This window comes from Gigantopelta aegis, chromosome 3 (assembly GCF_016097555.1).
Source record: "Gigantopelta aegis isolate Gae_Host chromosome 3, Gae_host_genome, whole genome shotgun sequence".
Classification (NCBI taxonomy): Eukaryota; Metazoa; Mollusca; class Gastropoda; order Neomphalida; family Peltospiridae; genus Gigantopelta; species Gigantopelta aegis.
This window is the reverse complement of record NC_054701.1, coordinates 26,858,086-26,884,767: the sequence shown is the minus strand read 5'-3', so window position 1 is coordinate 26,884,767 and position 26,682 is coordinate 26,858,086. Positions and strand designations below refer to the sequence as shown.

General features: G+C 33.5%; 2 protein-coding genes across 2 annotated transcripts; one reads left to right on the top strand and one right to left on the bottom strand.

The window, feature by feature from the left end:
* Positions 1 to 8: 8 nt before the first annotated feature.
* Positions 9 to 11,179, bottom strand: LOC121389567 (pre-mRNA-splicing factor 18-like). The gene is made up of 10 exons (XM_041521245.1): positions 11,021 to 11,179; positions 7,487 to 7,591; positions 7,146 to 7,217; positions 6,232 to 6,342; positions 4,506 to 4,652; positions 3,961 to 4,029; positions 3,306 to 3,446; positions 2,706 to 2,777; positions 2,032 to 2,187; positions 9 to 1,188 (listed from the first exon to the last, which is right to left on the bottom strand). The coding sequence occupies exons 1-10, from the start codon at positions 11,081 to 11,083 to the stop codon at positions 1,099 to 1,101; spliced, it is 1,026 nt and encodes a 341-aa protein (XP_041377179.1). The 5' UTR covers positions 11,084 to 11,179; the 3' UTR covers positions 9 to 1,098.
* A 135-nt stretch (positions 11,180 to 11,314) lies between these two features.
* Positions 11,315 to 17,319, top strand: LOC121367786. The gene is made up of 5 exons (XM_041492154.1): positions 11,315 to 11,751; positions 12,675 to 12,852; positions 13,642 to 13,848; positions 14,769 to 14,980; positions 15,357 to 17,319. The coding sequence occupies exons 1-5, from the start codon at positions 11,608 to 11,610 to the stop codon at positions 16,035 to 16,037; spliced, it is 1,422 nt and encodes a 473-aa protein (XP_041348088.1). The 5' UTR covers positions 11,315 to 11,607; the 3' UTR covers positions 16,038 to 17,319.
* The last annotated feature ends 9,363 nt before the right edge of the window (positions 17,320 to 26,682 follow it).

The window sequence follows — 26,682 nt, the reverse complement described above, 5'->3', positions numbered from 1 at the left end:
AAGGCAAATTAATAAATTCAAATTTTATTTACTACTAGCATTTATATACAAATGGAATACGTTTTTAAGCTACAAAATTACAGTTGTGTCCCAGCACTTTTCTTGTGAGAAAATGTATATTCAACTTCATAAGCTGTTATGCTAAGCTACAAACTGCCAGCAGAAAGTACATTAACTAATGGGTCATATGATGAAAATTGACTTGTAAGAGTGCTCAGACTAGCAACTGGACAGTCATAGAAGTGGTGACGGCAAAAAGTTGGCCAACTTTCTGCAGGCAGTTGGTAGTATGACACCAGCATTACATATTCTCCTGTTTGCAAGACTGGCCAAAAACAAATGTCTTTTTTATCCAACTGTTTCACCTTTGATCTGTCAAAAAGACTGGGCAAACATTTTAATGGATGAGAAATTAATTAGGAGAACTTGGCATCACCCATCTCATCATGATGGCAGTTTTGTTGCCAAAGTAAAGTTTTTATTGTTTAACACCACCAGTAGAGCACACTGATGAATTGATTATCAGTCAATGAATGTCAAACATTTGATAATTCTGACAACTCTTTACATGTATTTTCCTACAATACGACAGGACAGCACACACTTGCACCTCATATAAACACTACCAACTGAGCTACCTCCTATGCCTGCCATATTCTGTTGCCAAGCTACATATCAAATTATTTACCAATAAAATGATGCCGCTTGTGCATCATGGAACCGAATTCTCCATTTTAAAATGACTGAGTTTATGACTTCGTTTTCTTAAGTATTTGAAAGCCATTATTTGTTATATTTATGGGTTTTTCCACCCCAATAATGAACAGCTGCTATTATCATTACACATATGCTACAACACTTGAAATCATTTTATGCAGCTCACTATTGCTTAAGATATATGAGCATGAAGCAACCCAGGTTGGAAATGGGTTACCAACTATACATATTCTCTCTGTTTATAATAACACGCTGGCTGGGGCTCCGTTCATCTTCCTGTGATAGTGTCACCATCACCCAAAATACATAGCCATATCATCCCTGTGTTCCCTGGATGATTGATTTACAGTAGTGTGGAGTATTTAGTAACTGTCACCAACACTAAACAATTGACTTCCTCTCGTACATGAAACTTCTTGACGGATCTGTTGGGAACACTTTTTGGCACTGTGTCATCAGTCTTTTCAAACCCTAATATTTAATGAAAAGAAACAGATGTTCATTATATCAACATTAGCACACTTGTAAATATTTAGTTCTAAGTATAAGTTAAGCACATCACTGTAATGTAATATAAAAGTTTGTTTTGTTTAATGACACCATTAGAGCACATTGATTTATTAATCATCGGCTATTGGAGGTCAAACATTTGGTAATTTTGACATATAGTCTTACAGAGGAAACCTGCTACATTTTTCCATTAGTAGCAAGGGATCTTTTATATGCACTATCCCACAGACAGAATAGTACATACCACAGCCTTTGTTACACCAGTTGTGGAGCACTGGCTGGAACGAGAAATAGGCCAATGAGCCTACTGACAGGAGTCGATAGCGCAGAAGTCAAGCACTGTACCACTGAGCTATGTCCTGCCCCATAATGTAATACATGCCACTATTTTTTAAATTTATATTACTGCCAAACAGTATGTCCATACTGACACAAAACTGCTTGGTATTTCAAGAACTGAACATTTTATACGTACTTTACATTTTTGGCCAAAGATTTTCAAGTAAACCACTATTTACACAGAGTATTAACATATTACAATTTTGACATTTTTGAATCGATTTTATGCAAAAATTATGTGGTATTGATTAATTTTTAGTTACCAGAAATACATGTAAAAATAGCGAAAAACTACACCTGAAACTTTGCACCTTTAAACTTGCAAAACAAAAATTGAAACTAATTTAGGGCCTACCAACTATTTGTCCAGGCTGCAGGTAACTGTCTAGAATAAAAAAAACCCAGATTCCTGGAACATCATCTATTTTCCAATATTAATTTTATATTGTACTATAAAATGCAAACCTGAATGTATTTTCTTTGTGTTTCGTCATTGAGAACATGGGCTACATATCTTGAAGAAATCTTTTCTCGACCTGTACGGGCGTGTATTCCAACCATAGTAACACCAATTGGCCAAGGAGCATTGCCAATAGCCATTTCGAGATATGCATCATTAGCCTGGAAAACAATATACATATATAATATAGTAGTCATTGTGTGTACTCCAAAACATTATCATGGAATATTTAGTTTTCAAAATTTGGATTAACAACAGTTGTTAATTTGATTGAAAATTGATTAGCAACAGCTATTTAATGTTTAGAATTGTGTTGCAATCTCTGACCTTGCATAGTGAATTGCTATGTGATACTAAATTATTATGTATATATATATATACAAAATCTAAACTTATTAGTATCAACAAGATCCCATGGTTGCTGAAATAAACTATAAGTACATCCACAGGCAATGATTTCCCTGCTTCTAGGAAATAATGCTAAGAATATGCACATCTGAATGAATACATATTTCAAAAGTCTCCATCAACTGCTTTAAGAATGGATGTAATATTAGATGGGAATGAATGGACAATGCTTAGCCTAATAAATATCTGCACTATATTGTCCAACAGGTAGTAACATGGATGTGATTTCCAGCCGATTATGTAAGCAGACACAAATAATACATAAACTAACCTTCAAATAATTTCGATCCATTAAACGCTGCACTATCATAACCAAACTCTCCAAAATGTCTTCATCAACATTCTAAAAATAAAAATAATGCTATTTTACAGATAAACAATAAAAATTACAAATGACAGACAGCGAGGTCAACTGACTTAGCATTCAAACATGAAATTATTTAACTGATTTCAAAGTATGTTTTGATCTACCATAATAAACATTTTAAAATCTATAAAACACATTTAGTGAAACCAATGTGAGTCCCCTAAAATGGAACATCTAAAGTAAAACGTACAGTCCGATATTACAATATTAATAAATATGGTGTCTCAGGCAGGGTTCACACTAGATCAAATTTTGGTTTAGCCCATTTTCAGATGTGTAGAGTATTTTCTTGAAAATTATATACAAACATTTTATTAGCAAAAGACTAAATGTTGTAGTCACTTTGTATAAAAATTAGCAATTGGTTAATTTGGCAATGAACAGGGTTACGCCCCGTGTCTGTGACAAAATGTGCTAGTTTGTTTTATCAAGCCACAGTGGACAGCTTCATAGCTTGGAAACACAACACTAATCCAGCCAATATTAACGAAGACCGAGCACTACCTTGTTTTTGAGTTTTCTGAACAATGGTTTGAGATAGCCCACTGTCTGCGTGTGATGAGCACTCTGCGTCTTTCCCTTCGTTGTGCGTTTTTCTTCTTCAGGCCTTTCATTCAGAGATTTACCCCACATCTTTATAACATACTGCAAACAGGATCAAATGTAATGTTATTTGTACTAAAGTTCGTTCACCACAAAAATAATCACAACATTAAAAAAAAACCCCAAGAAATTTCCCTTCAACTAAATAAAAATTATCATACAATGATGAAATACTGAATAAAATCACTTTCAAAATGTCTACTGACATAACATACAACTCCACTGATGAGACTTGAACCAGTAATGCTTAGTTCTGTCTACAAAAAGATATTCAGCTCTTTATTCTGCATACAAATAAAGGTACTTTAAACTATAATAATAATAAGGTGACCGGTTTATAATTATTACTCTGTTTTGTTTAACGACACTACTAGAACACATCGATGTATTAATCATCAGCTATTGGTAATTTTGACATATAGTCTTAGCGAGGAAACCTGTTACATTTTTCAATTAGTAGGAAGGGATCTTTTAAATGCACCATCCCATAGACGGGTCCGGTTTACAAATGCCCCAATAACAGATCGTCTTTATGACAGGTTTGATAGTTGCATACCTTAAAAAAACTCAGCATAATTTTCTGGTCTTGGCCAGGATCTCCTGCTCCAAGTTCTTTTCTCATTTTCTGAAAAAAATGTTACCAAGGAATTAAATATTACTCTAGGAAAAAAACTAATGTCCTAAAATACTGCATCATTAATACCTATAATTGTTAACCAATGCGATTTAAAGTGGGTTTTTTAAGGTCATTGACTTGCATAGTAATAATTATACAAATTGTCAACTCCAAGTTGACATTTATTAGTTATCTGGCCTGGATAAGCCAAATTAGCAAACTGATAATTTTTATACAAAGTGGCCACAACATTTATTGTTTGGCTAATAAACTACTCCTTATATTAAACACATTTTAATAATTTTCAACTAAATACTCTGCATATCTGAAAATTGGCTAATACAAAATTCATTCCAGTGTGAGCCCTGGATAAGAGACCTAAATGTTTCAGCAGAAGTTAAATACTGTAACAACACCTACTTTGTTTTTCACCTTTTATGCCAAGATAACAAATTCACACAAAAAATTCTTGTTTAACCACATACTGGTATGTCATCCTCTGTGGTTCCATCATCTTTAATAGACACGTCATTGGATATTGTCTGTCCACCAGTTGACTTAATAATCTCATTTAAATACTGAAGATCCACCTGGTCCATGGCATCTTTGAAGTCGTTGCCACCACGATGAGCCTGGAAAACAAAAATATGAACTAAATCAAATGCTTCTGACCACCTGCCTCCCAACCAACCAATATTTAGGCTTTCAGGTTGCAAATTCTAGGGATGGGTGGACAGTAAATGGTGGATGGATTGAGGGATGGAATAATGAATGGGTTTATGGATAGATTGATGAATGGACTGGATGGATAGATGGTGTGGATGGATGGATGGATGGATGAATGGGTTGAAGAATGGATGGATAGATAGATGATGGTGTGGATGGATGAATGGGTTGAAGAATGGATGGATATATGGTGGATAGATGGTGGATGGATGGCTAGATGGATGGATGAAAGTACAGATGAGTGTATAGATGGATGGATGAATGGAATGGATGGACAGATGGTGTGAATGGATGGATGGATGAATGGGTGTGGATAGCTGGATGAACAGATGGTTTTGTATGGAATGATGTTATGATGGGTGTATGGATGAAAGAATGGATGGATGGGTATATTGATTTATGAATGCATGAATGGATGGAAGGATGGATGGGTAGATAGAATAATGAATGGATGGGTGAATACAGGCCATAGGATTTCAAATTTCATGGTAAAAATTTTTTCGGTTCTGTGCCTTGTGATCATGGGAACCCATCGGAAACTGTTATTAGATTCCATGAAAACAAGTCATAGGAACCCATTTTTAATAACACTGATTTAAATTATTGCAAAATCTGTGCAGAGTCACGATTTTAAACTTGATATAAAGTTGATTTTTGACACGCCTTCTCACTATAGGCATGCTGTTGTGATTTTGACAGCTAAATAAAACTAATAGTTTTGGCATACGTCATTTCCTCCAATAATGAAACCACAGAATATAGTGGGGCCTATTCAATTACAACCTTCAGTACTCAAGCACATGCATGACATCAACTTTTTCGACTTCAGTGCCAGTAGTCCAAAGGTTAAATATTTTCTACAAAATTACATTTAAATTTATATACTATTTCTTGACCTCTATATTTAAGAGATACACTACAAATAAATAATTAAAAATGTGTAATGCGTTTGACTGAGCGAGTGTTCAAACTCTGATTCAGGTTTGACTGAACCGGAACAATGAGAAGTTTGATTAACACAACAATCTGAATTGGGTCTTGTGATTGTTTCAAACACACTCCAATACTGTGTTATAAGAAACATAATTTAAAAAAAAAAAAAAAAAAAAAAAAAAAATATATATATATATAAATAAACTGTTTTCGTTGAATAGTCGTACTTGATATAATAATCATGGGAAACAAAATTTTGGTTCCGTAATTTTACCGACATGCTACCAGAAACAATCATTACCGTGAAATCTGAAGGCCTGTGAATGAATAGATGGGATGAATGCTGTAGGAAAAGATGTGATGGATATATGGTGGACGAGTGGATGGTTGCCGAGTATTATGAATGGATGGATGATAGATGGTAAGTGGTGGTGGATGAATGGATAGATGGATGGATAAAAGGGTGTCTACAAAGTTTAACTAGCTTTACCAACGTTATTATTTGAACTATTGCTTTTTTTAATCCAGTATTGAAACAATATATATTCTTACCCTCTGATCAGGCTCCTGTGTTTCCAGTTTCTTCAACCGAAGGTAAGAATCAGAGTCAGTTTCACCAAACAGTCTAATAGGCTCACCTCGCTCTCTTAGCTTTCGTATCACCTTTAAAACACAACAAAATTAACAACACCACCATAAAAGTCTATTTATTATTGTAACAAAATAAATAAGAGAACAATATTAAATTATTCATCAACATGCATTGTGACATAACATTTAGAGTTTAAGCAGTAACAGAAAACCTTTAGTCTTCAAAAGATTACAGTATAATTATAATTGATTGGTTTTTCTTTTGATTCTGCTGATGCCGGATATGCCCAGTGGTAAAGCATTTGCTTTATGCATGGTCAGTCTAGGATTGATCACCATCAGTGGGCCCATTGTTTTTTTCTTGTTAAGCCAGAGCTCCACAACTGGTGTAACAAAGGCCATGGTATTTAGTATTCTGTCTGTGGGATGCTGCATATTCAAGATACCTTGCTGCTAATCAGAAAACAGGGCTAGCTCTGTCACTTGCCACATTCACCAATCGCAAATTTTATTTTAATTTGGCAAAAACATATTGTGTAATAATTGATATTTTGTTTGAAAATAGCAAAAGGTTTTGCATTTTTTGGATAACTAAAACATTTTAACAATCTGAATCACCTTGAAAATAGGTTCATAAGTAACTTTTCATAGAAAAATACAGTTATCCTTATGATTTTTGCTTGTTGTATGAACTGAAGTCAAAATATTTGGCAAGCCCATCCCACCAAAAAAGGAGAAAAAAAATGATGAGGTAAAATTTTAATATACCTATTTTTAGTTAAAAATAAATAATTTTTTTAATGACTACTTCAATTTTTTCATTCACTTCCTATAAACAAAATGACCCTGAACATTAGCAAGAATTATGCACTTACATCTTTCCTTGGAAGTAATTCAATTTTCTTTTCTTCTATTCTCTTAGCTTCAGTGTCATTTTCTTTGCTTTCCTGAATAAAAGTAAGGGTAACATATTTTAAAACAAATTTCTCTTAAGATTAATCCTTTATCAAAGCAGCACATTATCACTTTTACAATTAACATTTTGTTACTGATCAAGACATGCATATACAAAACATATGTTCAACCACAATTAATATAGAACCTGAATTATAAAAATGTTGATTAAAGTGGGTGGAAATCATAATAAATACAGCAGGTGCAAGTCATTAGTTTCTTTCAAATAATATAATTTAATTACCTACAGAATGATTATTACCTTTTCTTCCGTAACCTCTTCTTGGATATTGCTGTGTTTTTTCCAATATTCCTCTGCTTGCTTAGCTGCTAAATCACCCCTCTTAAAATATTTCTTGTTTGGTGCCTTTAAGTAAACAAAAAGGCAAATTAAAATATACAATTGAAGTTTAAACAGAATAAATAATGTCTGTATAACCAGCATAAAAGGTCCAGCAAAACCAAAAGAAATGATTAGGTGATGGTCATGTTCATATACCCTTTTAATTAATTGATACCCGAGAAATATCAGATTCACAGTACCGCAAGTTCTCAAAAACAGAACCAACTCTAAAACCATATTTGTTTTCAATTTGTGACACCACACATTCTCAGCCACTGATAGGACTACTATGTATTTATGGTGGGGGTTTTTAAGAAATAATAAAATATATTATTTGAAAAAAGAAAAAGGTAAAGAATTACTTTTGTACACAGTGTAATGAATGATTACAATTACATTGCAATGTAGCATCATACTGAATACTACCGGTATCTCAATGCTAATATATACAAATATATGTCATAAATACAACTTGTAATTGATAAACTTCTTGTAATTGATATAGTCTTCTAAATGATAAAAGGAAGGAAGTGTTTTAGTTAACGACACACTCAACACATTTTATTTATGGTTATATGGTGTCAGACATATGGTTAAGGACCACACAGATATTGAGAGAGGAAACCCGCTGTCGCCACTTCATGGGCTACTCTTTTCAATTAGCAGCAAGGGATCTTTTATTTGCACCATTCCACAGGCAGGATAGTACATACACAGCCTTTGTTACACCAGTTGTGAAGCACTGGCTGGAACGAGAAATAGCCCAATGGGTCCACCGATGAGAATCGATCCCAGATCAACCGCGCATCAAGCGAACACTTTACCACTGGGCTACATCCATGGCATGCCCAACACGCGACCGGTGGTCATAAAAACAGCTGTCAAAATTCACAGGTCCTGAGGAGTTATCTATCTTGAGTCTGTGAACGCTAGGACAATTGAACACGTCCAGTGTATTATGTTGACTGGTATTCATATTTAAGTTGTTATCACAATATCGAAAAGAAAAGAAAAACGGTCTAAATTTATGTAAAAGTTATTAGTGACATATCGCGCACATGGTTTCAATTTCTTGCTGTTTATAAAATATTTCTTTTAAAACATGTTGGACATTATTATTTAATGAAAATTGAAGATTTGTAAAGGATACATTCCTCGAAAATAACAGACTTTGAAGTAGAAGATGGATGGAAATAAACTTTGTGAAAGCATCATAAACAATGAATCATGGATCATGATGATAGGGTTTAAAAAATATTTTTTTAAAATATTAATTAAATCCTTGTTAACAAAAAAAAAATGTAGTGTACTGACTAACTATGATGTCCCCTAAAATAGTACACAAATAAAGAGTGTTAGATTAGTTATATTCTTACCATTTGAGTTGAAAAATATAGGTTCAAAGTTAAAGATTACAGTCACTGTAAATTACACGTTGGAAACTTGGGTCAGTAATGACGTTTTCTTGTTGTAAAGCTGGATGGATAAGACTAAGAGTTAACAATCAATGATTGAATCATACAATGTATCGTACCATCATACAATTTAGATCGACATATGTTTTCGATACTTGGTTTGTAACTGCATGTATCGAAAGATTATGCAAGATATTACGTCACGATCAGCCTGAACATAAACAACGAAGTGTCTTTTTCCTCACAATATTAAAAATGCTTCAAGTCAAGCTGCCAACTTTATGTTTTAATTATAATACCATAAATAATGTTCATGTTATCAGTTTTTCGTAATGCAATATTTTGGTACTAATGAAATGCCTCACATAGCGAAATCCAGGTATCACAAATCCCCGCGAAGTTATCGTCTGCAACACTGACATCTGATCTGCCAAAGTTAGACGATATACCACGTGATCATTACACTGAACAATAAAATTTATGGAAGGCTGGTTGGGTTACCTCTTATGTCATTCACAGCAAAGTTCTTTTCGGTAATTCTGGTGGGGGGCATGTTTACATGTGCATTAAATTTACTACAAATAAAGGTGGTTTGGTGGAATTAGATTTTTTGAAAATATATAGTTCTGTACCTCTGTCAGAGTACTTACGGTGACAATCTGAATTTTGGTGTTGTTGATACGTATAAGAAGAGGATTAGACATTAGCCTATGACGAAAACATAATATAAATATGTTTTCAGTGAACACTGTCTATTGGTCTGAAGATTATTCAATATTTTTTTACAAGTTGCAAACAGTTTATGATTTTATTTTCAAATGAAGATTTTGATGTAAATTACTGCACGGAGTATAGACCCTTCACTGCCATAACAAGGACAAAAATAGACAGCCAATGAAACTATCGAAAACATATGACGTTTGTGAAAATATAGCGGAGACACCTGTACGACTTAGCAAGTCCGGGTCGTTTCGCGCTTATTCCTATTCAACCCCGAGTCGTTTCGCCCTTATTCCCGTTCGCCCCCGAGTCGTTTCGTCCTCCATTACGAGTCGTTTCGCCCCTATTGTATTGGGGGTGGTATTAGTATGCAAAATTAGGTATATAAAATAATAATTTTACCCATAATTTTGTCGTAATAGTCACCTAACAGGCTACAAGGTTGTAGACTTAAACGTAAAGTCCGAAACAAAATGTTGACAACTACAATAAATTGCTCCTATCTTTATTTTTCGTTAGATTTTACCCACATTTTGTCAGACAGAAATCTTGAAAAAAAACAATTACAATGACACGGATTCCACATATTAGATGATAACCATGTCACCTGTATCGACTTCGCTGAGATCGGATAGGCCAAAAAGCATGTAATTTTGTGCCGGCTGCTATTTTGACTTTTTATGGAATATTCTACAAGAAGGGTGAAAGGATACGACTTAATCTAACAACCGTTGAACGTAATAAGGATTACATCTGTATGTGATTTTCTAAGGGGAACTCTTAGTTTGTACCCAAAACGAGTATATTCTCACAAAATCGTTTTAAAAAAGCATAAAATACATCAGGCCCGTAGGAACTGGGATGGTGTAAGGGGAGGGGTTCTTTAAAATATTGCACTTAATAACATATACATATAAATGGTGTTTATGGTTGATAAAGGGTTACAAATGGATAACCTTATCTGATTTGCAACGATCCTGTATGGGGGTGAAACGACATGGGGCGATCGGGAATAAGGGCGAAACGACCTGATACCTGACTTAGCAGGCAGTGTTTTTGGAGGAAAACTTGGCGTTCATAGGAAATTATCACTGTTTTTCACAATAAACTAATGTGACATGAGAAAGGTAAAGTAGTATTGTATGTACGAAATATTGTTTATATTATATTTTAATTTTTTGCTTATCGTATCAAAAACATATGATGCCAGAATAACAATGTGAATGTTTTTCAGAATTTTAATCATTAATGGCATTGATAATAAAAATAATGAGATTTATATGACTATTTTACAAATGTATATTTTTAATATCTTTACCAAAATGTTACTGTTTTCTAACTGTCGTTTTTTTCTCTCTATTTCTGCCTTTAATATGTCCATTTCTGATCTTAGTAGAATCTTAGAGCAAATAACTACTTCTGTTATCGTTTCCCATAATACACTGTTTTCAAAGAGATTTCGATACTAGGAAATTAGTATTAAACAACATGCAACCAGCGGACAGTCGCTGCGGAGTGAAATGTCCACTCATACCGATATGCATGTCGTAAATTACTCAATGCCCATTTCCCCAGTTCGCAATATGTACCCTATTTTGGTGTGTGTGTGTTTCGGTCGTTATGTCGATTGTCTAGACAAACTATTGGTCTTATTATCTGGTTATTGGAGTCACACGGCGTCTACTATCAAAACTCTTCACAGATACTTGCCAAAAATATATGGATTTTATAAATGGATTTGTGTCCAAGATTATAGCTCTTTTCGCCCTAAAACATTATCTGTTGGATTACAGTTGACCAATACGACGTGGTTTTATATTTTAATAGTTTTAGAGGCAGGGGAAATTATTTTTGTTGTTACTAAATAAAATAGTATGTTGCTGTGCTAATAAATACATTAATTAAATGAACCGTGCAATATTAATATGTTTACTGCATGTATTAGTATCATTACATCAATGTTGGTCAGATAATATAGTTGTCAGTACCTATAATTTATGGAATGTTATGTTTAACTGGGAAACGAGGAAATACCACATTGCTCATTTGGTAACTCGAATTTAATTATTTATTATACAAAAGACCCATTCCCCTTTTTCTACGAATGGCCGGAATATGTTACTTTGACTGTAAATGATACTACATATACTAAGCTTAATTATCATTTCAATTATACTTGCAATGACATATGCAGAGATTGATTTGACCAAACAAGTTTGTTTTTGTTTTTTCCCCACAAAATTTATAGGTTGGGGGATGGGGATTATTTTTTTTTTAGGAAATATATGTTTTAACTATGCAGCATACCAGCAGAAAAAAAAGAGTTTTTAAATATATATATATATTAATAATTTTGTGTTTTGTTTTTAATTTCTGTTTGACTTGACATAAAAGGAAAACTTATGAAATACTGTAGCAGTGGCGTATTATAAAGCAAATTATCTGAAAAGTGGGGGCACATGCCCCCCTTGCTCCCTACGCCAGTGTGTAACAATACACACATGTTCTATTTTTATCAGCAATTGGTAAAAACATTAGTCAACAGGGGCGTTGTAAGTGGTACGGCCATGGCCATAAAACCTTTTTGACATTTAAAGTCTAGTTTACTGAAAATAGCTCAATATCGGTATTATATCAATACCAAATACAGTACTGATACCAAGGTAAATCGCCCACAAAATACTGATGCCGATACCAAACCTGAAATTTCAATACTGCCCAGCTCTAATAATGAATGTCATTTGTATGCGCATATCTCGGTATGTAGGATAAAAGAAACAAATTGGTTATTTAATGTAATTTTAAACTGAGCAGACAATTTTTTATTCAGTAGATTAGTGTTGCTGTTTTATTCATAGACCAATGTGTTATGAGCATGCTTTTAATTAGTACTATAAGAGAGACATTTTTTACTTAAATTATGGCTTTGAAACGTATTAAAAATAATTATAGTTCTCAGATTCACTTTTTAGATTCGGGAAACCGATTCTGACATCATTGCCTTTCAAGAAGTTAGAATAGATAGAAATGAAAAGCATTCTCAAATCTCAGAACTGCAGAAGTTGCTGCCAGAATACAGTTGGTCTGTTTGGAGGTCGGCCCAGGCCTCAAAGATAATGGGTGCCATCTGGACAGGATGGGAGAAAGAGGGTAAAATGACAACTTCCTCTAAAAATATGCGGTAGGGATGTAGTTCAGTGGTGGAGTGCTCACACAAGGTTTAATGTATCATAGGATCGAATGTCCTCAGTGAACTTGTGTGTTTGTTTCCCACCTCAACTAGCCTCCCATGATTAACATTTTAGCACATTCTAAACCATTGCTTTTGGTGTCGAACATATTATTTTAACACTTAGTTACTTAAGATAAAAAAGAAACACTACACCACAACAAACACTAGTATTCCTTTCATTCTTTAATTTCTTTTACTCGTAAATACAAATGTCATATTATAATATTGATTCTGCCTGGATATTCTTCTGCTGCATGTCCTATCCAAGAATATAAACTACTTCAAAGTGTGTATTTTAAGTCTAAAACTAACCCTAATTCAAACTCTTAACTCTGGACATTTAATTTAAGGACCCAGTATTTTGGCTGCAAAGAAATTACATTGCAGCGAGAATATTTTGTGCACTGGCCTAGCCAGAGACAGGGTTATGCCCACCCACTCGATCTCTCCACCCCCAATCAAGCATCATTTTCTCCCGACCATTTATATTGAAATTTAATTTGAATGCTGATTAAATCAGTTGTACAAAGAGATCAATTCATCAGCATGTAAGTCTGTCTTTGGAAATTAACATTACACGAAAGTTTTGTTTCATTTTATTTACCTTTTATATATTTTTTGCTTACATTATTTTTTTCAGTTTTGCTATTTAGTGCTTGCTAAAGAGCTATTTTAAAATTTTGATTTTATTTTTTGTTTCCTAACAGGAATTGGTGTTTTAAGTAGAAAACCAATTGTCAATACCAGTGTTCATTATCTGCTTCACCATGGTGGGCCAGACACCAACAAACGGATTTTTCTTCACATCGCCATTGGCATAGTTGGTCGAATCATCAATCTAATGGTTGTTCATTTGTCCTATGACAGAAAACAGCAGTGTAGAAATGCAGCAGATATCTTTCAATATATTTCATGTGAGTTTGTGTATTCTTAATAAAACCCACTAATTAATAACGTTTTTATTTCTTTGTAAGAAAATAGTTAACCCATGTTAATATTTTCATTGAATTAAGATGACCGTCTTAGTTTAGTTGAAATGTCCAATAAAGCATTTGCATTAACTTATTAAAATTTGTGAATAAATCTTTTTAAAAACTATTTATTCAAGTGTTGAACAGAAACATCTGAGTAAAATATTATTAAACAATATATATATATAGAGTACAATTACAAATGTAATTCTGTTTGTTTATTAACTGATGTAAAAACTGGATCAATTACAGTTTATTCTTGCAACAGTATATAAAGATTACTGGTATAATAGATGGATGCTATCAGATATTTTTTCACAACATATCAGGGCTCGAAACTCGCCCAAAAATATGGTGGCCCAAAATTTAATAATGGATGTTGGCAAATTATGGTAAGCGAACCACAAACCATGAGCAAGATTTTAATGTGGAATAAATATATGCAATACAAATATTGACAGTGTTATATGTTATAGTTCTAAAGGAGATCGACCAAATAATTATTTGGGCAACTAACACCATTATTTTTTAATATTTAAGTCGCCCAAATGGGACATTGATCACATTTGATGACTTGGCCACATGCTGTTTCAAGCCCTGACGTATGTGCATATATATATATATATTTTTTTTTTAACATAAAATACGTTTGAAACTAATACAAATATCGGAGTGACCAAATAATTTAAGAAGGAAGTTGAAGGAATAATTGAACTTAATGGTAATAGAAAGCATAATTACTGAAATATTAATACTAATGAGTAAGTGCCTTTAATGATACATGTATTATAAAACAGTTGATTTATTTTCAATAATCTGGTCACTACCATTAATGTTATTTTTGTTTTGTTTTGTTTTTCCAGCCAGAAAACTAACTGATGTAGTTATTATAGGAGACATGAACATCTACAATGATTATGGGTGGCCATTAAGAATTTTTACAGACAGGAAGATCAAAGGAAATAACCCATGTTCACCATATACACAAAAACTGGAAAAACATAACTTCACTTTGTTTTATGATTCCTGGGAAACTGGAAACAATACTGGGAAGGGACTCACTTTTAGCAATATGGTTTGTCTTTTGAATTTTCTCTTTTATTGACCATAAAGACTAAAAACAATTTGACAGTTATGCAAATTTTGTTTTTTAATGACGTAATCTAACTATTGAATTTAGATATATTCAAATGCCTTGACCATAGTCTTTAAAAGGTTGATGGTAATATTTGTAATTTTGCCTAAAATATTTAGAGATCATTTTCCTCAAAATATTTTCAATGCATTTTGTCTTTAAATAATTTGGAGAGAAAGTAAAAAAAAAAAAAAAAAAAAAGTAAAATTTATAACTGAAAAAAGGTGGGTTATTGTGAATTTTTGTTTAATTTTGTAAAGTTACAGAAAGTAATTTTTAAAGGTTATGTGTTTTTTAATTTATATTTTCTTTTCAGCCAACACCTGGATATGAAAGTCGTCCGGATAGAATTTTAGTTTCATATTCTATTGACACAGTTAATAGAAAGCTCGATGGAAACGGAACAATGTACAAGCTAAAATACTCCAGTGCGATCCATTTTAATAGAATAAAGTCTGTGATTAGGAACTCCTATTATACTTTCAAAGGAATGTTGGGGTACTCCTGCCTGCACGACTGTGGCCCAAGAGGTTCGTGCCGTTGTGGTATTTGTGTCAAGGGAGGTAATTCAAACAACTGTGAGCTGCCAAGCTGCACTGAATGTGACCGTATTGTATTTGTGAAAATTGTACTTTACATATTCACAAATTTGTTAATATTGGCATTGACAGTGTTTGCAGCACTGCAAGTGTTAATAGTCTCAGCAAAGTTTAATCCAGAGACCTTTTTTTCCATTTTGGGCTTCACATGTTGCCTTTTTAACCCCAAGTTATATAGCTGCAAGAGGTTGGCAAGTCGACATAGACTGTTTAGATTGTTCAACATTCCACCCATGTTCCTGTTCATTATATGTATGATTAGTCTAGTTGTTATGATTATGTTACATAAAAGAATATTTCCTGCAAGTTTTGCATCCATAAATGGAATCATGGAGGAGGAGTTTTATCCATCAGATCATCTAATGTACTCTGTCCATCTTAGAATGAAGCCATTGTGATACAAATTAAATATTTATACCAAGATTGGAATTATTGACAAAACAAAAACACTAAAAAGTTTAGCTGGATCAAGGTATAGTTTGTGTGTGAGACAGTATGAAAGAAAACAAGAAGCTGGATATATTTAATAAAAAGAAAAACTGATGTTCATTTACTGTTTGCATTTTCAATGGTTTATTGTTAATTTGAGAAAAAAAAGAGGAATTGTAGAAATTAATTTTAGATGTTCTCAAAATGTTTTAATCGTTGTGCCATGGCACATACTAAGCTATGATACACTTGAGATGTGTTATATTTCTACTTTTATATATGCGTAAATTTGTATTAATGTTTATAATACTTTTATATGTATCTTTGTGCTTTTAAATTCTTAGATATATGTTACTTGCATTTTATTTGTTACAAAAATTTAAAAACATTAGGGAAGGATATTTATTTATTTTCATGTTGAATAAGAAGTGGAGTATACAGGCATCGAAATAAGTCGAGAACGGTCGTTACCACATGTAAGAAAAGTCTAGAACAGTGTTTCGTTCTCGATAAAAATTTCAACGGTAGTTTCGTTTCCAAACGTAAACCAGGCAATGCATTCCAGACTTCCGTGTTTCATTTTCTCGTAAGGAATTGCATCGATGTTTGCGTGCACTTGTGCATTTGCAAGCAATTATAGTCACTCCGCGTTTAAGCAGCGTTCACTGGATGAATTTACTTCCGCGTTTCGTTTTCTAATACGAAATTGCACCGATATTCGTGCACACTTGTGCAATTGCAAATAATTTCGGTAATCCGCGTTTAAGCAGCACCCACCAGATAAATTCACTTCCAGATTTCGTTTCTCGTACCGATATTCACGCGCACCGATACAATTTCAGAACGTCCGCGTTAAAAGTAGTAGCAACATGAATTCAATTCTAACTTTCATATAGTTGTGGTAACCTATGGGTTACCAGGCTATATTTTGTGGTAACCTGTAAATGGCTTACCAGACACAATGCTTATTTCGATGCCTGAGTATAGCAACTAAAATGTGGTGCAATTTTATGAGAAATTTTGGAACTGTAATAGAAATAACAGTTTTTGTATGGTGATGTCCTTGGCAGCCGTTTTAGCTTTTTTCAGTTTTAGCAGCTGGTACTAGTCCAGGACTAGGAGTAGATACATCCATCAATGATCATATTTTTAACAGTGGAGCATGTGTCATCAAGATTTGTGTCGGCCTACTACAACAATTTCCAACCAATATACTGCTTAAAATGGTCAAATAAAACACTAAAAATTTAAGCTGATTATTTATTGTTCTGTATTTTTCAACAGTTTACACAATATAAACAAATTGAATAACTGAAATGCACATGTAGCATGGCCATGTAAAGTGTGACTGACTTAATGTTGCTTTTTGGGGTTTTTTAGTGGTGTCACTAAACATAGTGAACGGTAACAAAAAACAATGTTTTTGTTTAGAGCTTAACCATGGTTTTTTTGTAGTATTTTGCTTGCAAATTACTGTGGAAGATTAGAACAAGTTTTGTGGACACTCCAATGATGTAGTGGGGTGGGGTGGGAGGGGGGTGGGTTCAGAACATAATGATCAAAGTTTTTAGTGATTGTGCCCTATGAAAATACATTTAAAAAAACCTGATTTGCTTGGAACAGAGTGGGAGAGGGTTGAGTCTCAAAATCAGCACCTGCTCTTGCTTTCTCCACTCTCGAATGTGGTTCCAATTTGTTTTTAAAGAAAATATTACACATTCATTTGCAAAAAATGTTTTTTTTTTGTTTGTTTGTTTTTTCATATCCATTTGAAGAAGTATATTTTATTTTTTATTTTTTATTAAAATATTCTTTCCATTACACACACGCACACATATATGAAAAATGTTTGTTAAAATTTGTTATTAAATTATTTTTCCAATGCATATATGAATTTGTGTTATTTTGTATTGTCTATAAGCCAGTTTAAAAAAAAAATATTTAACCATCTTCTCCTTAACTTTAACTTTTACTGATAACCACACATATCTCGGTGTAGGAATAAAAATCTTCATTTTTAAAAATTATATTTTATGTTATTTAAATTAAACAAAGGAGAACAAACTGTAACATAAACTAGTAATGAGAACTAAACAAACTGTAACAAATCAATGATGAGAAATTAACAAACTCTTACAAAAGCTAATAATGAGAACCGTACATACTGTAACGTAAATGTATGAGTAAAGAACAAACTAACAAAAGTCAACAATGTGAACTCAATACATTATATTGGATAAAAATCACGAGAACTGAACAAACTAACATACACCAGAAATGCAAACTGCACAAAGTATAGGCCAGACAGAAGTCAACAATGCAAATTAAATAATGAAAACGGAACAAATTGTAAACTAATATTGACAATGGACCAAACTTTAATAGATGTTAGTTATATATTGCAGAAATCAATAATGAGAACTGAATAAATGGTAACGTAAACTAACAATGAGAAATTAACCAATTATAAGGAAAACTAATAATGAGAAATGAAGAATTGGCCAAACTGTAACAGAAACCAATATTGAGAATTGAACAACTAACATAAATGAGTAATGTAAACAGAACAAATTATAAAAGAGTCCCAATTTCAGAACTGAACAAACTCGATATGATATCTGAAAACCCCCCAACCCCTAACCAAAATCAACGAATGGAACACACTATTGAAGAAATCATTAATAAGAACATAACAAACTGTAACATAAACTAATGAGAAATAAACAAGCTGTAACGTAAATCAATAATAAGAACAGAATAAACTGCAACACAAACTAATGAGAAATGAACAAACTAACAGAAATAAATAATGCAAAGTGAACAAATGGTAAAAGAAACCAGCAATGACATCTGAAGACCGTGTAACAAACTAATAATGAGAAAAAAAGAAGTTTTATTTAACGACACACTCAACACATTTTAATTACAGTTATATGGCGTCAGACATGGTTAAGGACCACACATATATTGAGAGAGGAAACCCGCTGTCGCTACTTCATGGGCTACTCTTTCTGATTAGCAGCATGGGATCTTTTATATGCACCATCTCACAGACAGGATAGCACATACCACGACCTTTGATATACCAGTCGTGGTACACTGGCTGTGACGAGAAATAGCCCAATGGGCCCACCGACGGGGCTAATAATGAGAAGTGAACAAAACTGTAAACATAAAATAATGAGAAATGAACAAACTGTAAACTGAAGCGAATGAGAACTTGACAGAAACTAACCGAAACAAACTGTAACATACATCAATAATGAAAAATGAACAAATTGTAATGTAAACTAATAATGAGGATTAATAAACTAACATACACTAAAATGAAATGAACAAACTAAACGGAAACGAATGAGAATTGAACAAACTAAAGGAAACTAACAGAAATCAATAATGATAACTGAAAAAATGGTAACTAATAATGAAAAATTAACCAATTGTAAGGTAAACTAATAATGAACAATGAAGAAACTGTAAACATTATCTAATGAGAAATGAACAACCTGTAAAGAGAAACAAATGAAAACTAAACAAACAAAATGTAACATAAACGAATGAGAAATGAACATACAATATACTGAAACGAATGAGAACTGAACAAACTAACAGAAACCAATAATGAACACTGAACACACTAACAAAAATCAATAATGAAAACAGAACAAACTAATAGAAACCAATAATGAGAAATGAATAACGAACTGTAACAGAAATCAATAATGAGAACAGAACAAACTAACATAAGCTAATGAGAAATAACCAAACTGTAAAAAGAAACGAATGAGAACTGAACAAATTAACAGAAACCAAAACTGAGAACTGAACAAGCTGTAAAAGCCATCAATAATATGAACTGAACAAATGGTATCGTAAACCAATAATGAGAAATGAATAAACTGTAAACAGAAACGAATAAGAACTAAACAAAGTGTAACATAAATTAATAATGAGAACAAAACAAACTAGCATACATTAATGAGAAATAAACAAACTGTAAATATAAACTAATGAGAAATAAACTGTAAACAGAAACGAATGAGAACTGAACAAACTAACAGAAACTAATAATGAGAAATGAACAAACTAACGGACAACAATATGACCTGAACAAATGGTATCGTAAACTAATAATGAGAAATCAACAGACTGTAAACAAAAACGAATGAAAACAACACAAACTGTAACATAAACTAATATTGACAACAGAACAAACTTTAAACAATCTGTAACAAATCAATATTGAGATCTGAACAAACTAATAGAAACAAATAATGCGAACTGAACGAATTGTAACATGAATCAATACAGATATCTGAGCAAACTAACAAAAATTAACGAACAGAAAAAACTAACAGAAACCAATAAGGAGAATTGAACAAACTGTAACATAACTTATAATAAAAACTGAACAACTTGCGATATAACCTAATAATGAGAACCGAACAAACTGTAACATAACTTATAATAAAAACTGAACAACTTGCGATATAACCTAATAATAAGAAATGAACAAACTGTTAACAGAATCAATAATGAGAACAAACTGTAACATATATTAATGAGAAATGAACAAACTGTAAATATAAAATATTGACAAATGAACAAACTAAACAGAAACGAATGATAATTAAACAGAAATCAATAATGAGAACAGAACAAACTAACAGAACTCAATACTGAGAACAGAACAAACAAACATAAACTAATGAGAAATAAACTGTAAACAGAAACGAATGAGAACTGAACAAACTATCAGAACTCAATAATGAGAACAGAACAAACTAACATAAACTAATGAGAAATAAACAAACTTTAAACATAAACTAATGAGAAATGAATAAACTAAACAGAAACGAATAAGAACTAAACAAAGTGTAACAAATCAATAATGAGAACAGAACATAGTAACATACATTAATGAGAAATGAACAAACTGTAAACATAAACTAATGAGAAATAAACTGTAAACAGAAACGAATGAGAACAGAACAAACTAACAGAACTCAATAATGAGAACAGAACAAACTAACATAAACTAATGAGAAATAAACAAACTGTAAACAGAAACGAATGAGAACAGAACAAACTTAACAGAACTCAATAATGAGAACAGAACAAACTAACATAAACTAATGAGAAATAAACTGTAAACAGAAACGAATGAGAACTGAACAAACTAACAGAACTCAATAATTAGAACAAACTAACATAAATTAATGAGAAATAAACTGTAAACAGAAACGAATGAGAACTGTACAAACTAACAGAACTCAATAATGAGAACAGAACAAACTAACATAAACTAATGAGAAATAAACAAACTTTAAACATAAACTAATGAGAAATGAATAAACTAAACAGAAACGAATAAGAACTAAACAAAGTGTAACAAATCAATAATGAGAACGGAACATAGTAACATACATTAATGAGAAATGAACAAACTGTAAACATAAACTAATGAGAACAGAACAAACTAACAACTCAATAATGAGAACAGAACAAACTAACATAAACTAATGAGAAATAAACTAAACAAAAACGAATGAGAACTGAACAAACTAAACAGAAACGAATAAGAACTAAATAAAGTGTAACAAATCAATAATGAGAACAGAACATAGTAAGATGCATTAATGAGAAATGAACAAACTGTAAACATAAACTAATGAGAAATAAACAAACTGTAAACAGAAACGAATGAGAACTGAACAAACTAACAGAAACTAATAATGAGAAATGAACAAACTAATAGACTAATATGAACTGAACAAATGGTAACATAAACTAATAATGAGAAATGAACAAATTGTAAACAGAAACGAATGAAAACAGCACAGATTGTAACATAAACTAATATTTACAACAGAACAAACTTTAAAGAACCTGTAAAAAATCAATATTGAGATCTGAACAAACTCACAGAAACAAATAATGTGAACTGAACGAACTGTAACATGAATCAATAGGGAGATTTGAGCAAACTAAAAGAAATGAACGAACAGAACAAACTAACAGAAGCCAATAATGAGAACTGAACAAACTTTAATATAAACTAGTAATGAGGACTGAACAACTTGCGATATAACCTAATAATGAGAAATGAACAAACTGTTAACAGAATCTAATGAGAACTAAACAAACTGTAACATAATCAATAATGAGAACAAACTAACATATATTAATGAGAAATGAACAAACTGTGAACATAAAATATTGACAAATGAACAAACTAAACAGAAACGAATGATATTTAAACAGAAATCAATAATGAGAACAGAATAAACTAACATAAACTAATGAGAAATAAACAAACTATAAAGAGAAACGAACGAGAACTGAACAAACTAACAGAAACCAATAATAAGAAATTAACAAACTAAGAGACAACAATAATATGAACTGAACAAATGGTATCGTAAACTAATAATGAGAAATGAACAAACTGTAAACAGAAACGAATGAAAACAGCATAAACAGAACAGCATAAACAGAACAAACTTTAAAGAACCTGTAACAAATCAATATTGAGAACTGAACAAACTAACAGAAACCAATGAGAACTGAACAAACTGTAACAGACATCAATAATGTGAATTGAACAAATGGTATCGTAAACTAATAATGAGAAATGAACAAACCGTAAACAGAACCTACTAAAACAATGCAAACTGTAACAAACTAATATTGACATCGGAACAAACTTTAAACCTGTAACAGAAATCAATATTGAGAAGTTAAAACTGTAACAGAAACCAATAACGAGAATTGAACAAACTGTAACAGAAATAAATAAGAAGATCTGAGCAAACGAACAGAACAAACTAGCAGAAACCAATAATGAGAACTGAAGAAACTGTAACATAATTTATGAGAACTGAACAAACTGTAAAAGAATACAATAATAAAAACTGAACAAACTGCAGCAGAACCCAGCAAGCAATGCAAACTGAAGAAACACGTAACAAAAGCTAACATAATGAACTGCAACAGAAAACAATAATGAGAACTGAACAGACTAGCAGAAATGATTAATGAAAACTTAACAGACGAAACTGAATAATTGATTAATTAATCATCGGCCATTGGATGTAAAACAGTTGCTAATTCTGACACATAGACAGTCGTCAGAGGAAACCCGCTACAATTTCTTAATGTAGGCAGTGACATAAGGTGGAATGCCAAGGGAACTTTGGGGGAGGTTTGGAGGGGATCATAAAAAAAAAAAAAAAAAAAAATTAATATATAATAAAATTATAATTATCGCAAAATTTAGGGGGACGGGCCCCGCCCCACCCCCCTAAATCCGCTTCTGAAAAGTATAACATGCAATCAGGCCCGTACGCTGGTTCGATATTCAACGTTCAACATTCAATATTGAATATTGCTCTGACAGAACATTCAACATTCAGATTTTTTTTCTTCTGAATTATACAACATTCTTCAAAATCTACGATATACACATTTAGATGTATGTCCTATGATAATATGGTGAATCGACGGATGTAAAATAATCTAGTGAGGCTCGGAAATAAAGTACAGAGCTAAGTATCGCCGAACTCTACAAAACAAAATGATTATATAGTAAAATAATCAACAACATACGCACACATCATTCTGTTGAACCCATCACGAGGAATTCGCACCCACTCCCCTCATTATTTCAACTACATTCTCATAGAATATTAATACTAAATAATCGCATTTACTAGTAGATTCACACTGTATACCCGGTTCGGAACTAAGCTTACTAGAGTTATAAACATCCATTAGTAAAGAAAGAAAGAAAGAAATGTTTTATTTAACGACGCACTCAACACATTTTATTTACGGTTATATGGCGTCAGCCATCCATTAGTATACCTGACACTGCAGTTATCAATATCCGTAAAATTACTGCTTTCTTAAGAATTTTTTGACAATTATATAATCGTACAATGGATCTCTGTTCATTAAAATTGTTATATTATTTAGTTAATATTATTATCTACATGTATTATCTGTGGGATTGATTAATTTGAATTTATGTATGACAAATAAAAGTGATAATAGCGAAAAGTAGCACTTGTAAATTTGAGATGGAGCCTTGGAGGTGTTGGTTTTTTTTTTTTTTTTTTTTTTTTAAACATACGGGAAAGGGGTAAGAGTAGGCCCCTGTCCGCATCGTACATGCGTAGGCCTATATTGCACTTCATTCAGAATTATGCAAACAAAAACATAGTATTCAACAACCGCAATACACGTAATCCAACAAAACAAATTCAAAAATAATTAATATATTAAAATTAAAATGATAATTAAGCACACGCATGCGTACACAAAGCAGACGACGACGACGACGAAAAAGAACAAGAAGAAGAAGAAAGCAGGCTCCTAGAAATCGGAGAAGGGGTGAAGGACAAAGACACTCCCATTTGAGTATGAATGTTTTTTGTTTTATTATTCTACTCTGTATAATTAAAGATAAAAATCTTATTTGTTCTACCCGCTAGAGACAGTGCCTCCCCACCCGACTTTAGATATCGTTTTTACGAGCCTGAAATTTTAAAAAGAAGATGAAAAAGAAGATACCAAAAAGAAAAACTCGCCGATCGTCCAAGCGGTTCCATAAACTTACCGTAATAATCGTGTGACGTCAAATCATTGAAGACGTCAACAGGGGAGTAGCGTTATCTGGACCTGGGGGGGGGGGGGGGGGGTCGAATATGAACCAAGTGGACCCTTTTCTATTTTATTTTTGCACCACTAGAAATTCCAAATGTATAAACCTGTGTGTTTTAGTTCTGAAAGCGGACCAATGGCTTCAGCGAGGGAGGGGGTCGTCCGAACCCCCCCCCCTCCCCCAGCCTACGCCTCTGGTCAACAAAGTTGGTAGCCAAGGGGATCAGCAGCACCTCTTTGCGGATTTTTCTAAACGAAATTCTCTCCAATCCCTACATCTTCAACTAAGTAAATATGCAGGGGTCTAGACTGGGGAACAAAGTTTCTAGAAGGGTATGAGTCAGGTTCCCAAGTAAAAAATATCTTTAAAAAATGACATTTTACTTTTGGAGGTTAAACAACTCAAAGGTTAGGCAGGTTCAGTGGCGTAGCGTGGGCGGGGCCACCGGGGCGGTTGCCCTGGGCACAAAATTCTGGACTGGTCGAAGGGACTCGGGGAGTGGTAACGGTCCACTGGTTAGGGGGCGCAATACTTGCCTCGCCCCGGGCACTGGCAACCCACGCAACACCACTGCCGCAGGTTCGTGTGCCGGGAATGGTGGTGGAGGTCGAATTCCACACCCACCCCCCAACACCACCCTCGCTCCAAGAGTTTATTTTTTTAAAGTGCATTTTTGAGGCAAGCATGGCTCGATCCCCCTAAAAACTTTCTTCACCCCAGTCTGGACCTACCCTACATAATTCGCTGCTCATTTGCCTGTTAGCAATTACTTATTACCTTACAGGCAAGTGAGTAGCACATTGTGCAGGGTTTGTCCAGACTAAGGCGAGCGAAGTTTTTAGGGGGATCGGGCTATGCTTGCCAGAAAAATGCAGAGCTGAGGGGGCAAGTTCGACCCCCATCACCTGCACATGAACCTGCGTAGTGTATCAATATAACCTCGAACTACAACCTGACTAACCTTTTAGTTTTTTAACTTCAAATAATTGTTCGTTTTCAGGCATATTTTCCCGAAGGTACCCGACTCGAACCCCTTTAAAAGGTTAGCTCCTCATAGTCTAGACCTCCCCATACCCACACAAACTCGTATATTTGGTTTGTTAGTCTGGAGGCAGAGTCCACATTATTAGGATTTCGTTCTACCCGAGAGAGTCAAAGCGACAACCATGGTTATTTTATGTAGGATGAAAAGTGTGTGTGGTGGTGGTTGGGGGGGGGGGGGGGGGGGGAGTCACTAAACGCCATTAAAGGTCAAATGGGTACAAATGTGAAGGAAAAAAGTAATTTTTTATTTTCTTCATAAATGTTATCTTGATACCCATAACTTGTATGTGAGATCAGGCCCGTAGCCAGGATTTTGAGAGGTGGGGGTCGTTTAGGCTTATGGTGAATTGCTTAGGGGTCCGGAGGCATATTGAAAAAAAAGCCACCGGTGGGGGGGGGTCGACCGACCCTCCGAAATTCCCCGACCCTCCATTGGCTACAGGCCTGGGGATTACCTATAAACACAAACAACACAATGAATTAGCGAAACGGTTGCCAAATTAGCCAAACGGAGAGAGAGAGAGAGAGAGAGAGAGAGAGAGAGAGAGAGAGAGAGAGAGAGAGAGAGAGAGAGAGAGAGAGAGAGAGAGAGGGGGGGGGGGGGGAGGGAGTGAGGGAGTGAGAGAGATAGTGTGTGTGTGTCAAAACAACCACCATGGTTATTACATTTAGGATGATTTGCTGCATCATATTGCAGTGGAGGTCAGCTTTGAAAAGTGTGGTAGGGTCACCAGAAGTCACTAAAGGTCAAGGTGTACAAATTCGAAGAAAAGTTTAAAATTTAATTTTCTTCAGTCATACCTTTTATGTGGGATTACTTATAAACACAAATAACACATTGAAGTAGCCAAACTATTGCTTTAAAATGTCGATTTGCACAGTATTCATTACTCAGATCCCAACTT